The 15,767-nt window shown below is 27.5% G+C and overlaps 1 protein-coding gene across 2 annotated transcripts; it reads left to right on the top strand.

Annotated features, from left to right (window-relative positions):
* Positions 1-2,262: 2,262 nt before the first annotated feature.
* On the top strand, positions 2,263-8,416 carry LOC107889233 (putative axial regulator YABBY 2). Of its 2 annotated transcripts, none has more exons than XM_041076458.1 (6): positions 2,263-2,627; positions 4,302-4,421; positions 4,907-5,042; positions 5,800-5,848; positions 5,944-6,019; positions 8,052-8,416. In XM_041076458.1, exons 1-6 carry the CDS (start codon positions 2,559-2,561, stop codon positions 8,163-8,165), a joined length of 564 nt encoding a protein of 187 aa, XP_040932392.1. In that variant the 5' UTR covers positions 2,263-2,558; the 3' UTR covers positions 8,166-8,416. The 2 variants fall into 2 exon arrangements, with proteins under 2 accessions (XP_040932392.1, XP_016669077.1); XM_016813588.2 differs by having other exon boundaries at positions 4,913-5,042.
* Positions 8,417-15,767: the final 7,351 nt, after the last annotated feature.

A 15,767-nucleotide genomic window follows, 5' to 3' on the forward strand; every position in this document is an offset into this window, starting at 1 on the left:
TAAACTATGCATTTCACTATGTAGATAATTTTTAAATTTGTAATATGTATAATATACTTTTTAAGATTACATGATGTTTAGTTTGTTGTACACATTTTCCAAAACAAAAACATTTGCCATTCAAAATAATTTCAAACTTATCAGCAAATTTGATTATAACCCACCAACTGCATATTTAATGACGTAATGATGTTATCAAAATATATATACATTCAACTTCCTCATCTCTCCTTTCCCAAATCACCTTCACATCTCTTTTAACCCAGTTTATAAGAAAAAAAAAAGAGTAATCTTAAAATATTAATCAATTAATATTATAGGAAAAAGTAAAGTTGAATAAGATGATGATAAAAGCTGATGTGTTGAGCCAATCTAGGGAGGTTAGTGAAGAGATTTTATGGGGGGATTTAATCTCAAATCCCTAAAACATTCGAAAGCATAAACAAGAGTGGGGGCTCCTCCTCGTCCGCTACACAAACCCAGGTATGAATGGATGGTTAACTTAAATGACTTGAGAGTTGAGTAACTCCCACCCACTCATTCCCACAATCATAACACCCATTCCCCCCCCCCCTTCCCTTTCTCTCTCCCCTCCTATCTTTTCATATCCCAATCCTATTTTATATTCTATCCATAAATTTACTTGAATTAATCCTTTTATTATTAAAATAATTAAATCAAATCAAATTTTAATAAAGTTAATTTAAAAAATATTAGTTATTTTTTAATAAAGTTATATTTTAAATTTTTTTATAATTTTATAAATAAAAATTTTTGTTTGGAATTAAACTGTAAATGAAAAAAATATAAATTTTATGTCATTTTTAATACAGTAAATGTTATATATATTCTAATTTAGCCTTATTTGAATTTTTTTAATAATACAAGGATTAAATTCTTCCACTTAATAATATGGGGACTTCTAAAGTGCTTTCACTTATATCTATTTATATTATTATTAAGTATTTTGGTTAAGTTGATGTTACCTATTAATTGGGTTCCAAATTAGTTGTAAGGTAGCAAAAATACATTTATTTTACGAAGTAAATTATATTTTTATGGTTTTTTTATCATTTTATATATTTTACATAGAAAATAGCAAAAACATACACATGATAAAATTTGAAGCTACACCTTCAAAGTTTTCAACATTTAAACTTTATCATTCAACCAAAGTCACATTTACTATTTATACCAAATTTTAATAAATATATTTGTTACATAATTTTATTTTTCTCCCACATGTGTGTCTACAGTAATCTAATTTTTTGATAAACCGTTAGCACAAGCGAGTTGAGGGCGTGACAAATCTCACATTTATTTAAATAATTATTTACTTTATTTTTTACTATACCCTATAATAAACTTATCACACCCTCAATCTGCTTGCAAAGTCTAAAAATTTTCACTGGCAATGTATCAAATAATTTTTCATATAAAATTTTGATATAATTGTATTTTTTCTATCGTATATTCTATTACTATATTAAAATGTTTCATTAAATTTGTGTCACCCTTAATCAAATCACCAACTCATTAATGAATTTACTAAAAGCGCCTCATTTTTAATTTATTATTATATTTAAATGTTTTTATTGAGTTGGTGTGACCCTCAATTAAATTACCAATTCAATAATGAATTTACCAAAAACCCCTGTTTTTTAATAATCAATAGATATTATTTTATCTTTTCATATACAATCTAAAAAAATACTTGTGTATAATATGGCTTGAACCTAAAATATTATTATGATTTTTAATTTTATCATTTTTACCTAAATTATTTTTTATTATTGTATAAATTATTTTAAATTTATTACATATATTTTTATCGGAATAACAATATAATCACAAATAGTATATATCCAAACAACAATCAAACCAAAAATAACACCTCATTGATATTTCTTGATGTCATCTTTATTTTATATAATTGTATTCAGATGCCTCATTTAGCATTTTAACTTTTAAATTTTATACGACTTAATAAGGTATGTTTATAGAAGAAGATCATGACGCATTTCACAAGTTGGCTAAAAAAAAAATTGGAAGGAAAACTATATTTATTTGATAAAAAAAGTAGTTGAAATAATAATAACGTAAGTAATTTAATTATGTAAAAAAGGTTAGAATAATTAATTAATTAATAATGTAAGATGTGGGTCTAGGACTTTTTTTTTTTTTAAATATGATAGTTCAAATTTAAATGATTTTTTAATATAATTCAAATACCACATTTTAATTTTAAAAAATGCTAATAATGAAAAGGGTAATAAAAAAAACACTTCCCTACCCACTGTCACTTCGTCCACCCCCACTTCACTACACTCTTTCTCTCTCTCCCGACCAGACTAGTCCTATCAGATTTTTATACATTTCTATATAAATTCATCTACATAAATTATAAGCCAAAAGAAAAGCCAACAAATTTCTTGTTCTTTGTCCTCCTACTTCTCTCCATCAATTCTTCAACCTTTCATCATTTCTTTATTTTGTTGTTGTTGGTTCTAGGGGAATATATATTTAAAAAGAGAGAGAAAAAAAAAGTTGAAACAAAAATGTCACTGGATTTGGCATCTGAACGTGTTTGTTATGTTCACTGCAACTTCTGCAACACCATTTTAGCGGTACACCACTCTAATTCTGATTTTCTTTTTCTCTGTTTATATAGCTTTTCTTTTTTTTTTTTGTTTTTGGGAAAAGAGAGTTGAATTGCCCATTACTGGCTTGTTTTCAATGCCTACCCTTTTGGTTTTGCTGAATTGGGTTCTTTTCTTGAAGAACAGTGTGTGGGAATTCACCTGAAAATATTTAACACTTAAAATATGCCCTTTTACCCCTCCAATTTTCTTCTTCTTAATTTTATGGCCAAAAACAAAAAAACACGCAAAAATAATATTCACTTTACCTATCATAATTCACGGATCATGTGATTTCTTGATTTGACTTGGAAAAAGTAGCTTAAAATTCTTCTTCTTATGTCATATTTTATGAGAAATTTTAGCCTGGTTGGGGATTTTATGATTTGAAACTCTTGAAAAGATTGATCCCTCATAAACAAGCAAATGAAGTGAGTTTCAACAGTTCAAAAGGGAAAACAAAATATCCTCCAAAGGGACTTGTTCTGGTGGTAAAAGCTTTTTCAGGCTATGACTAGGGCTACAGGTAAGCACTATTTAGGGTTCTTCCAGGTCAAGGTACAAGTCAACAATGGAGGAGATTCTTTCCTTTTCCTACCTTCCAAAGTCAATATTATTCATGGTACTTCATGTCTGATTTACCGCTCCTCTCCTCTCCAAATTCAAGCCTACAAGTTGCTTTAGGTTTTTTCAATTACAAATCCTCTTAGATCTTCTTCATTTTATCAGCTAAACATCTACTGCATCAACAATCTTTCTTCTTTTAAGATCTTTACTCTTATGGGTGCTTTTTGTGATGGACATGTATTCGATATAAATATCAAAAAGAAAGAGGTGGAGAGAGAGGTGGTCATGGATAATAAGCAGCAAGCAATAAAACCCAAGTGCTGCTTTTCTTTTTCAACCATCTTTTCCTCATAACATGCTCCGAAAACAAACAAAACCACATTTACAGGATCCCAAACACTGCACATAGATCAGTAAATCAATCACCATTCATGATAAATGTTTTTTTTAATCTTTTTCTTTATTCAATGGCCATATTTGATAGCTCATGACTTTTATGGTTTCCGTTCCAGTCACGTCGTTTTCATCTCTCTCTTTCACTCTGGGTTTTCTTTTTTTCCTTTTTCTATCTTTTATCATCTAGCTTGCGGTGTCAGCCAAAAAAGTGAGGCGCACCGAAAGGAAAATACATAATAATATTGGGGGAGAAATGAGAAGTCCTTTGTACTTGTAGTCATTGCCCATGTGAGCTAATCAAATCACTCACCTCTTTCAACTTTGATGTCTTATTAGTATAAACTTGGCACCTGCTATCATTTCTATCTCCTCCCCCATATAAATAGAACCCTCAATGAAAACTGAAAGCCATACGTAGTTTTTATGACAAAGGGTTACTTCATGTTCATGACTCCCCCCCCCCCTTTCTCTCATTTGCAAGTGTTTGGATACTCAGAAAATGGCAGATCCGGGGACCATAGAAGGAAAATGTCATGGTCTCTGGGGATATTAGGCTTGGAACTTTGATTTCTTCGCTTAGGGTTTGATAATATTGTAATATATGAAACAAACATAACACACCCATATATATATACAGTTTGTTGCTTTTAATCAGTTCTCACTACTTTATTAAGCTTCCAAAATGGTAACATTTTGCAGGTTAGTGTTCCATACAACAGCTTGTTCAAATTTGTGACTGTTAGATGCGGGCATTGTGCCAATCTGCTGTCTGTAAATATGGGAACTTCACAGCAAACAGTTCCCATTCAAGATGCTCAGGTATAAATATAATCAAGGTTCTATTTCCCCCCTCTTATCACTTCCTGAATATTAAACTCAATACTAAAAGATTATGGAAAAGAAGGGTAAGCATTTAAGACAAGGAATGCATATTTTTTCATTAACCAAAGATTCCAAAGCATACTATTATTTTATGGGTTCCTAACCCTTTTAGCTGATATTAATAATATTATACTGTGCTGTGTTCTCAAAATACTATATGAAACAATAAATCTGTTGTTTCAGTTGATTTGACCTCTTTCCTCTTATACTCTGATATTATTATACATACTAACCCTTTTAGTTTCTTTTGTTGGGTGTTTTTCGTTACAATTAATATATGTACCTTGGTCTTTGGATGTGTTTTTTAAACCAAGGCCAAAGTGGAGCTTCAATGCTCTTCTCAATGCTATCAAAAGCTTTGTGGGCCAAATCAGAAAGGGACTGTTTGGAGGATTCACTTGTTTACTTTGTTTTGAGTGGAGTTGCAGAAACAGCAGATCATAAACATTGATGAAGATCCTTCAAATAAGGAATGTGGGTCGTCTTCCAAATGCAACAAGCAGTTTTCTGGATTTGACTCTGCACAAAATGAAGCACCCAGAATGCCTCCTATTCGCCGTTAGTCTCTCTCCCTCTCATATATAGTATTTATATTTGATGGACTATCAAATTCTATGCTCTCTTAGTTCACTGATAATACATCAAATTTTAACTCATATATATTGTACTTATACATATCTACGCAAATGCATTGAGCTAAGTTCCTTATGCAAAAGCCCAATGCATAGTTGATACCATAAGGTTAAATGTAGAACCAAATACCTAGCTTTTGTATGACGGATATGGAAAACTTGGAACCAAAAGGATAAAAAGGGGCTCCCTCACAACTGGCAAAAGTAAAAAAATCAACACATTAAGCAACTTATCTGAGCTCTCCTTTCCAATCATAGTCCCTACAAGATGGTGACCTTACATAACAAGTTTAACTCCTCATTAATTATTAACAGTTCCTACACCATAGCCTATACCATATCAAAGTTGCCCCTACAGCATACGTTAAATTGTTATATATTAATTATCACAAACAATTCGTATGCTTACGTCTGCATGAAAATGGACCACCATTTGAGCACCCAGGTTGGAACCCTATACTGTCAAGTTTCACATGCCACAAATGCTGATTGCCTATGCCAATTGAAAAAATTTCCTTCCTATGTTTTAGCATCTACTATATATCTGCCTACATTCTCTATATATGATCACATAAGTATGGAAAAAACATTGCATAGAGATGTGAAGCCTTAGATCCAGAGTTTTGTTAAATTTAAGCTTGCTTATAATTAAATGTTTGATGAAGTATGATGAAATAATGCAGCCCCTGAGAAGAGACAACGTGTTCCTTCTGCATATAACAGGTTTATAAAGTAAGTTGAACCAAACACATGGTTACTTGATTATGGATGATGGATGGTAAACCATCTTTCACACGTTCTCTTTACTTGGATAATGCTATATTTAGGGAGGAAATCCAAAGGATTAAGGCAAGTAATCCAGACATCAGCCACAGGGAAGCTTTCAGCACTGCTGCAAAAAATGTAAGTTTTTTGGATACATACAATATATACTCATTGCTTATCTAATGCAATTAACCATAACTCCATTATAAGAGATCTTTTCTTCTTCTTCTTGTTGTTTTAAGTTGATGGGTCGAACTTACTCTTTTTTAAGAAGAAATAAATTTGATAAAAAAATATCTTACTTCCTCCTAAAGTTTGAAAAAGACCCACTTATCTCCTAAATTTTGATAAAAATGCATTTACTTATTAAACAAATTTTAAATAAAATTAAAAATTTACTTTTTATTAATTACTTATTTTTTAATTTGTTCTTGTTATCTTCAATCTTTATTTTCAATAATTTTAAATTAAAAATAATAAAAAATAATTAATTATGAAATATTTTGATTATTATTAAATTAAATTATAATTTTTTTTGTAATCATATGTTAAACATGATATATTTTTCAATTAATATATACAAGTTTTTCTTGAGGTTACAAATACATTCACATTGTAATTACAAAGAATAGATCGGATAGACTTAATCATTATAAAATACGATTAGATTAATAACCAAAATATGATGCAGGCTTATATCAAAACAATTTAATTTATAAATTGTTTTATATTATAATATAATCATATTTTAAATATAATGTATTTTCAATTAATATATTAAATAAATTTTTTTAAGTTAGAAATACATTGTGATTAATAAAAAATAGATTGGAATAACTATAATGACAGTTAATCATTACAAAGCATAATTAATTTGATAACAAAATATATCTAAACTTAGACTAGAATAAATTTATACAAGACCCAAATATAATAAAAAATAAATTAAAATAAATATGAATTAAAAACCTATACATGATTTATACAAAAATAAACTTGAAATTGAGATCTTGATTTAACCTTACCCATTAATGTAAGACTTCATTGCCCATATTTTATTTTTATCTTCTCTTTTACTCTTTTTTTTTAAAATAATTTCTTATGCAAATACATGTTACAACCTTTTAAATTTTAATTATATATTAATTTTGAGATTTTTTTATATTTTAGTATTTTTTCCATTAAAACTTTTTGAATAATGGTAACTAATTATTTTACATAGAATTCATCTTAAGCTTAACATATAACTAAATTATATAAAATTAAAATACTTAATTTAAATTGAAGTCAAATATAATTTTTATAAAAAAATTTAAATATATTTAATATTATAATACTTCAATATGTAATTAATTTTTTATTTTTTATTGTTTATTTTTTATACAATCAATTTATGCCTACTTCTACCACAACTCTTCTCAAGATTTAATTGAACCCGTGTCCTCTTAATTAACTTGTAATTAAAACTATAAAAATAAAAAAATAGAAAATATATAGATAAATAATGACAATATTTTTATTATTTTATCTTTTCATTTAAAACTTGCTTAGCAAATAGATCTAACAGTTTATATGATTTTCTTCAAATATGAGGCATAAGGGCATTCTAAAAATCATAGGGATATGTGTAATTTACAGTAAATTAGGATTAAGTTATTTTTTAATACCCAAAACATTATGATTTTTAGTTTTAATTTTACCATTTTAACTAAACTCATATTTGATTATTATAATTTTTTTAAAAATTATTATATATATTTTTTATTCAAGTCGTGAGTGTGTCATAATCTATGATATAGGTATAAATAAAAACATATTCAAAAAATACTTAAACATTATCCATTTATCCAATGAATAATACACACCTTTCGTAATGAAATTACGTCCCTAATGCCAGGCTATTAATTTGGTTATATCCACAATTTGTGTTGAGAACTAATGATTTGTTCTCCACATGTTAAAGGAAACAAGAAATGTAGGACTTTTGCCATGCCTTGACAATATCTTCCACATCTTATCTTTATATTGACAAGTGAAGAAACAATTTAGTCCCTATTATTTGGGTTTCACTTCTTATATGAATATGTATTTATATTGGAAGATTATAAGTGCTTTAGAAGACTTGCACTAATATGATAGTATGCAAATAACAACATAAATGCTTTTGCAGTGGGCACATTTTCCTCACATTCACTTTGGGCTAAAACTGGAGGGAAACAAGCAAGCAAAACTGGACCAGTCATTTGCAGACCAGGGTGCTCAAAAGTCTAACCCCTACTACTGAATACACAGTGGCAATTTGTGACTACAAGCCAATCATCATATGTTTATTTACAAAACAAAGTTGAGGTTTTGATTAATAGTCTCGTAAACCATATTACTAGGAAGGCTGTCCTCTCCTGACCTTGCTATTTGCGTGTTTTGCACTTTTCACAACTAATTTCCTTCTATTTTCTAGCGCTTGCATTTATGCATGTTGAATTCAGCTCCTAACTTTATTCCAGGGAATAATATGTTGCAATTTCTTTTGGTTCATTATGCGACAGGGGTGATAGATACTAAGGCCCCCTAATATGGGAACATTTTAGTAAATTGTTAAATTGCACTTTGACCCTCAAAATAATAATATTTTAATTTAATTTTTTAAAAATTATAAATATATATAAACTAATGCAATATTGATGAAATTGTATTTTAATTGTCATAAAAATACATAAATGTTTAAGCAAAAACCCACTAAGGCCCCTTTATATAGTTAAGCATGGACCCTCTGCAAGGTGTGCCTCTATTCTCTTCTCTCCTTCTGGGTCATCTCTCTATCTTCATGGGAAACCCATCTCTCTAGAGAAGCACTAAGCTTCCTTACCACACTCCAGCTACCATATCATCGGCTCTCCCCCTATCCTAAATAGGGTAAATCAATCAACTCCGCCACTAACCAGTAGGTTATAACAAATAAATTCTGCCAAAATCTCCCCTTTCTGTTTTTCTCTTAATTCCTTTCAATTCTATAGTCCACGACAGGCACTTTGATTCATTCACTACTTAGCCAATATGACATTTTGTTCATGATTTAATGCTTGCTTTAGACGTTTGTGCGGTTAAATATTTTTTTATAAAGAAAAATAGCAATAAAAATACACATTATAGGATTTGAACTCAAAACATTGAGAGGGAATCCTTTTGAGGACCTAGGGGACCTTCTCGCCTGCCAAATTTTAGGAAATTTTGATTTTTTGTTCTGTTGAAATTTTTAGAATATCTTAATTAAGTCCCCTCATATATTTGAGAATTTTCCTTCTACTTTTTAAAATTTTTTTCTAATATTTTAATTAAACTTTCTTAAAAATTTTAAAAATTCTCATTAATCTCACAAAAAGATTAATTGAACCCCTAATTCTTTTATAAAAAATTTTCATTAAACTCTTTAAAATTTTTGAAAATTTTATTAAACTCTCTTCTCAAAATTTAATCTCAAATCTACCGCTACAAACATCTATAATTTTAAACACTTTATAATTTAACATTCAATCAAAACCTCGTCTATTAATAATATTTATTATTACACATATAAGAGAGTTTAGAAATTTCATGATAAAAGCTTTCTCAAGGTTGTTTCACATAATCTTATCAATAGGTTAGATATAATAATTAATATTGATATATAAGCATTGTTTAGCATGTGTCCATATGTTGTGTTCAGATGTCAAATCAAACTCAGATGATTAAATATTAAGGGTTCGTTTACTTACATATAAAAAATTTTGCGAAAAATATTTTCTATATCTTTTTTGTATTTGTTTCATAGAAAACAGTTTACTCAACAGAAAATGACTTACAAGTAATTGTAAAATAAGCCATTTTCCCGTAAAATGACTTACGCTTTTATTTTTTGAAAAAGAGCTCCTCTATAGGTAATTTTATTTTTATATAAAAATTAACTTAAATCAAGCTTAATATTATTATATTGTTAATAAATTTAATTTTTATTTTTAAAAATATTTAAAATTATTGAAATATTAGTATAAAATATTATTAAACATACATAATTAATTATTTATATTTAGTATTAAACATACATAATTATTTATTTATATTTAGTCATATAATAAATTATATTAATAAATTATTTAATATTTCAATTTTACCTTAATAACAAATTTTTTAAAATTATAATGTTAAATAATATTCTTCACATATTATTGAAAATATTCAATATTATAATTTTAATAATAAATGTTTTGTAGTATAAAGGTTAAAATATGTAATAAGTCCATGTACTTTTCACAAATTTACAATTTAGTCTCTGTACTTTTACTTTCAAAAACTTAGTCCCTCTATTTTTCAGATTTGAAAATCAAGTCCAATCGTTGACATTTTTGAAATTTTTTGTCAATTTTTTATATCACGTTTAAAAAAATACTCACTTGATAGTCATGTAACTAAAAAATGACATTGTACTGAACCTGAATTTAACAAAATATTTTTAATATATGCAAAAAAATTGTAAAATATAAATTTATAAATATAAAATAAACTCAGTTAAATAATGAAAAGATAAAAAAAATTAATGTATGTTTGTTTTATTGAAAACAACTTTTATAAAATATTTTTAAGAAAATCAAATAATTGAAAATACTTTACACAGATTAATCCAAACATCAGAAAATATTATTTTTTAAAAACATTAAGTCATTTTTTAAAAATCACTTTCAAGAAACTATTTTCAATGGAACAAACGAAGTCTAAATGTCATTTATAAAGATGATTAAAGTATTTTGTTGGGCTTTCTTCACATAATTTGATGGCACAAAAACCATGCAGAAAGAGTTACACAAATACACGACGAACACACACAAACACACCACCTTGGAGTTCAAAAAAAGTAACATTTATAAGGTTTTGGATTGACCAACCCAATCATACCCTTGTCATACAGAGAACGCTTGGCATTCCAATTTCAGTTCAAACCTCTCTTCAACTCTGCTTTTATTTCTCTACATTTTTGCTTAGATTTTTGTCACCCCTTTTTAAGCTCGATAAAAAGTTGGATTCATGTTTGAGGATGACGACTTAATTTAAAGGTCTGATTTAGTTGGTAGAATATTGATAGGGAGTTTTAAAAAGAAAAAGTTTTGACAAATCACAAATACAATAATTGATATATATATACAGAATTGATTATATTTTTCTTATAAATGTACACAATCGAATTAAAATAAGAGTTTTATGTATAGATTTGAACTATAATATATAATTACATCAAATCAAAATTCATACATTAGATCACAGATTGAACCAAAGTTGATGTATAATTTTGATATTTATCTCAAATATTGAACATTTGATTACATAGTTCACAATGAATGAATAATCTTTAAATAATCAAACTCAGAATGACAATCATGTATGTATTTTGATTAATTTTTAATTTTTAATATTATATAAATACACATGACAAAGACATAGTAGTTCATATTTTGGGTTTATTGTTAATTGTAATAATTGTTTAGCACAGATGTTGAATGCGCATGCATTATGCTGTGCATAATTTTTTAGAATATAGATTCAAGGATCCCACCAGATACCTCCAATAATAGATTTGAGTCATAATAAAGTGGGGTTTAATTGCATAATAAATATGATATCACGCATGCCACTAAATTAACCTAAATTATTCTTAAATGAGGTCATTCACAAAACTCATTTTACTATTTGGGCAAAAAGAGAAAGTGAAGGATTTGAGGGTGTAAATGGAAGTGTTTACAACCCAGTTGGAATAATATATATGTATATGTATATGTATGCTGCCTGGTTTTCCTTTTATGTTTTATATTTTTCTGATACTCTTATTGTTACTGTGATACTGAGTACGAAAAAGATGAGTGGATTGTGTTGTCATGTCGGGTATAAATCAGAGGCTGTACATTTTTATACATTAAAATTTGAATTCAAACAGTAATATTTTTTATGTAAAATATTAAATTTGAATATTATGATTAAAAAATTTAATTCGACTCTACACAAATTCCATCCTAAGATTTAGGAAAGAGAGTGAGATGTTGGTGGTTTCCGTAGCAGACAGCAGCAGTAGCAGGTAGGAAGAAAAAAGCGGATGAGTCAAGTCAATAGTGACATAACCTTATTTTCTCGGTTGCCAGAACATCAGTTTTTTTTATATAAATAATCTAAAAATATTCATTAATTACTAAATTAATCATAAAGATATTTTATATAAGAAAATGACTCGTTTGTAACAATATCGGTTGGTGCTATTAATACACTGGTAGTACCACCCCTTTTCCCTTAATCATCACTCAATTATCAGATTTTTAAAAAAAAATCTCGTATATATTTTTTAAAATACCCGTGAAAAATATAGGTATTCACAGTAGATAAAAAAAAGGAAAAAAAATTTTAATGGGTGCTGCTGGTGTGTCAGGTGGCACCGGTCAAATTTTTTTGAAAAAACCAGGTGAAACAAAAGAAAAAAAATAATTGTAATAAAAAAAACCAAAAAAAAATAAAGAAGGGAGCCCGTGACCGATGCTTGTTTCATAGGTGACTCTTGTCTTCTTAGCTTATTGATGCCACCACCAGTGGATTGAAAAATTCAAAAAATGAAAATTGAACACAAATATTATTTAGTTTCCGACTTTTCCTCTCTCATCCCTCTATTTTTCTCTTATATCTCTTTCTTTCCCACTCTCATCTCATCTAAGATTATTTGGGTTTAGTTGTCCTTTCCTGAGTTTTTCAATCCACTAATGGTGGCATTAGCAAGCCAAGAAAACAAGAGCCACTTATGAAGCAAGCATCGATCAAGGACTTCCTCCTTTATTTTTTTTTTTGGTTTTTTTCTATTTCAACTGTTTCTTTTCAACTTTTTTTTTTCACTTTTTTTAAAAAAAATTCTCACAGTTGTCACTTGATGCATCGATGACCAATAAAAACATATTTTTTTTCATATTTTTCATTGACAAAATATTTTTTTTTAAAAGTTGGACCGACTACTTGCTAGACCGGCTACATCCATTAAAAAATATTTTTTCTTTTTTTTCTCCACCATGAATATTTATATTTTTCACAGGGATTTCAAAAAATACATACAAGTACCACCTGACACAATAACGACACTGAAATAATTTTTTTTATATAATTTTTCCTAAAAGAAAAACCCAACATCATGCATTATCTCCATTTCTAATATCAGTACAAAATATATCTTAAAATGGATGTCCAAATTCTAAATTAGAAAAAAGAAAAAAAAAACTATATATCAGATAGTAACAGTAGATATTTTTACTCCGGTTTAAATAATTAATTTATAAAAATAAATTTAATTATATTAAATAATTATTATTAATATAATATAATTATCATAAATTATATAAGATATGTTGAGATAAAATATATATATGATATCACATAATACATTAAAAAAACAAATAAAATATTACACAAATTTATGAACTATAATTATTAATTTCTTAAATTCGTATTAAAAATCACATACAAATCATGATTTGTACAAATTTGGTTTGAGAAATCAGACACGCTGCACTCCCACTCCACTTTCTAAACTGCTAATTAAAGCTTTCCAAAATTTATAATTATATTTTTTTAAGGGTAAAATATAGAAATAGTGACTTATATGTGGTTTAGGTCACCCAACTTTAATTTGTTGTAAAATGATCACTAATTAATATTATCGATTTATAATATTTCAGATATTAATTGTTAAACAAAAATTTAGGTTAAAGCGCACGTCAAGTCCCTATTCTTTTTTTCTTTTTTTTTTTGTGAGCAGTTTAATTCTTTTTCTTTTTAACTCTCATTTTACAAATTTAATTCATCTAAAAATTAAAATATAGACACGTGAAAAAGTATATATTCATATTGTACACTCTTCTTACCTTTTACAAATTTCCATTATTTGGTACTTTCTTTTGTCCTAAGTCTCATCTTTTACAAAGTAATTCAACCTTTTCAATTAGCTGTAAGTTTTTTACTCATTTGGGATGAGCATGTAGACAATCGAAGTCCCAGAAACTTGGAAAGTGATGAGTAGTCACCACTCGGTTGTGAGTTTACTAGTTCAATTAGTATATGTATTATTATCAATCTAAGAGGATATGGGTTCAAGTGCGCTGAAGTGCATTATCCTCTTATTTATGGGTTGGGGAAGTACTATGAATAATTTTAGACATTGTGTAAAAATAAAAACAAATATGATTATAACTTATAATGAATTTATTAAAAAAAAAGAATAAAATTCACTATATATTTAGAATTTATTTTTAATTCATTTAAAATATTAAGGTTTAGATGAAATCAATTTTGTTAGTGTGCCGATCTTAAATTTCAAAATTTTGATAAAAAATAAGAGATACTTCTTTGATTCCACATAATACATAAAATTAGAAACTCAATGAACCACTAAAAAGAGGAAATTATTTGGTACACTGTAATTGGAGTTTTTAGACTCCACAAGTAAGATTAGGGGATTGACAAATGTATCAAATTATTTCGTGGATTGGATTTCACTTGACTGTCTACGGTTCCATTGCGTGCGCCCGGGGTAGAAGTTTTGTATAAATGTATCGCCATGCTATTATGTATTTTGATTTAAGTTCTTTTCATTCTAAGAGGTGGAATAGAATATCCCGGTTGAAGCATAATGATCATATGCCTATAATGCATTGTATGTCCCATAATAGGTTCCATTCTTCTACCCTTTCCGGGGAGTCGATGACTATTCATAGCTATTACCTTGACACCAAAGAAGAGTTCGACTAATGCTTTATTTCTGTCCTAGTTGATCCTGATTTGACATTAGAAGTATATTGATTTTTCACCAATAACCGAATACTTTTGTCTGTAACTACTACATATTTGATTCCATCCATAAATCTATTTTCTGCCCTATGATTTCAAGTCTCAATAAGAATGCTAGTTCTTACTATTCATATGTTATGATATGAATATACCACACCCATTCGTTATAAGAATATAGTAAAATTTTAAAAAATAAATATTTTTAAAAAGAGACATATGTCAATATTTTAAGGTTGATTGTGAAATAAAAAAATACACTACTAATGTACCAAATACTCAACCCTAAAAAAATATGTTCCAATTGGAATAAAAAAATAGAAGTGTTTTTTTTCATTTTTGTTTTCTTGAAAAATAAAAAACATTAAATAAAATTGAAATTTTTAATTTTTAATTTTTAATTTTTGAAAATGAAAATAAAAACATGTTAAAGAAAAAAAATTTAAAAGTTCTTTTCATTTATTTTCACTATTTTTTTTGTAAAATTGAAAATTTGAAATTAAGGCTGGTAAATTTTAAATAAATTGATGATGGTTCAACTAAAAAATATTCTTTTGTTTAGACAGTTTTTAAATATCAAATTTGTTATGGAATTTATTTCTCATGATTTTATTATAGAAAAATAGATGTTTTTATATTGTTATTATTGAATATAAATTTTTAATTCTATTTATTAAATATTTTTTAATTTTAAAAATAGAAAAAATCATTCAAAAAACACACTCACGTTGAGGAATCAAAGATTGATATTGCAAAAGTCGACAAGCTCGTAGTGGTCAGCCAAAAATATAAAGGGTAACATTAATTAGAGTTTTAATTAGGGATGGTGAAATGCCAACAACCCCATCCATTTCCAACACTGGGGGTGTGAAGACACATTTTGTGTTAGTTTGAATATAATTATTTTACCTTATGTTATATACTTGTTTTGCAAGCTATTCGAGAAGCGCAAGCTTGTGAGTGACACTTCGTTATTCATTGCCCAGGATGTGTTTAAGCTCTACCTCCATTGATCATTCGCTTCAAAATACGCTACCCACTCCTCCGGGCA

This window comes from Gossypium hirsutum, chromosome A09 (assembly GCF_007990345.1).
Source record: "Gossypium hirsutum isolate 1008001.06 chromosome A09, Gossypium_hirsutum_v2.1, whole genome shotgun sequence".
Taxonomy (NCBI): domain Eukaryota; kingdom Viridiplantae; phylum Streptophyta; class Magnoliopsida; order Malvales; family Malvaceae; genus Gossypium; species Gossypium hirsutum.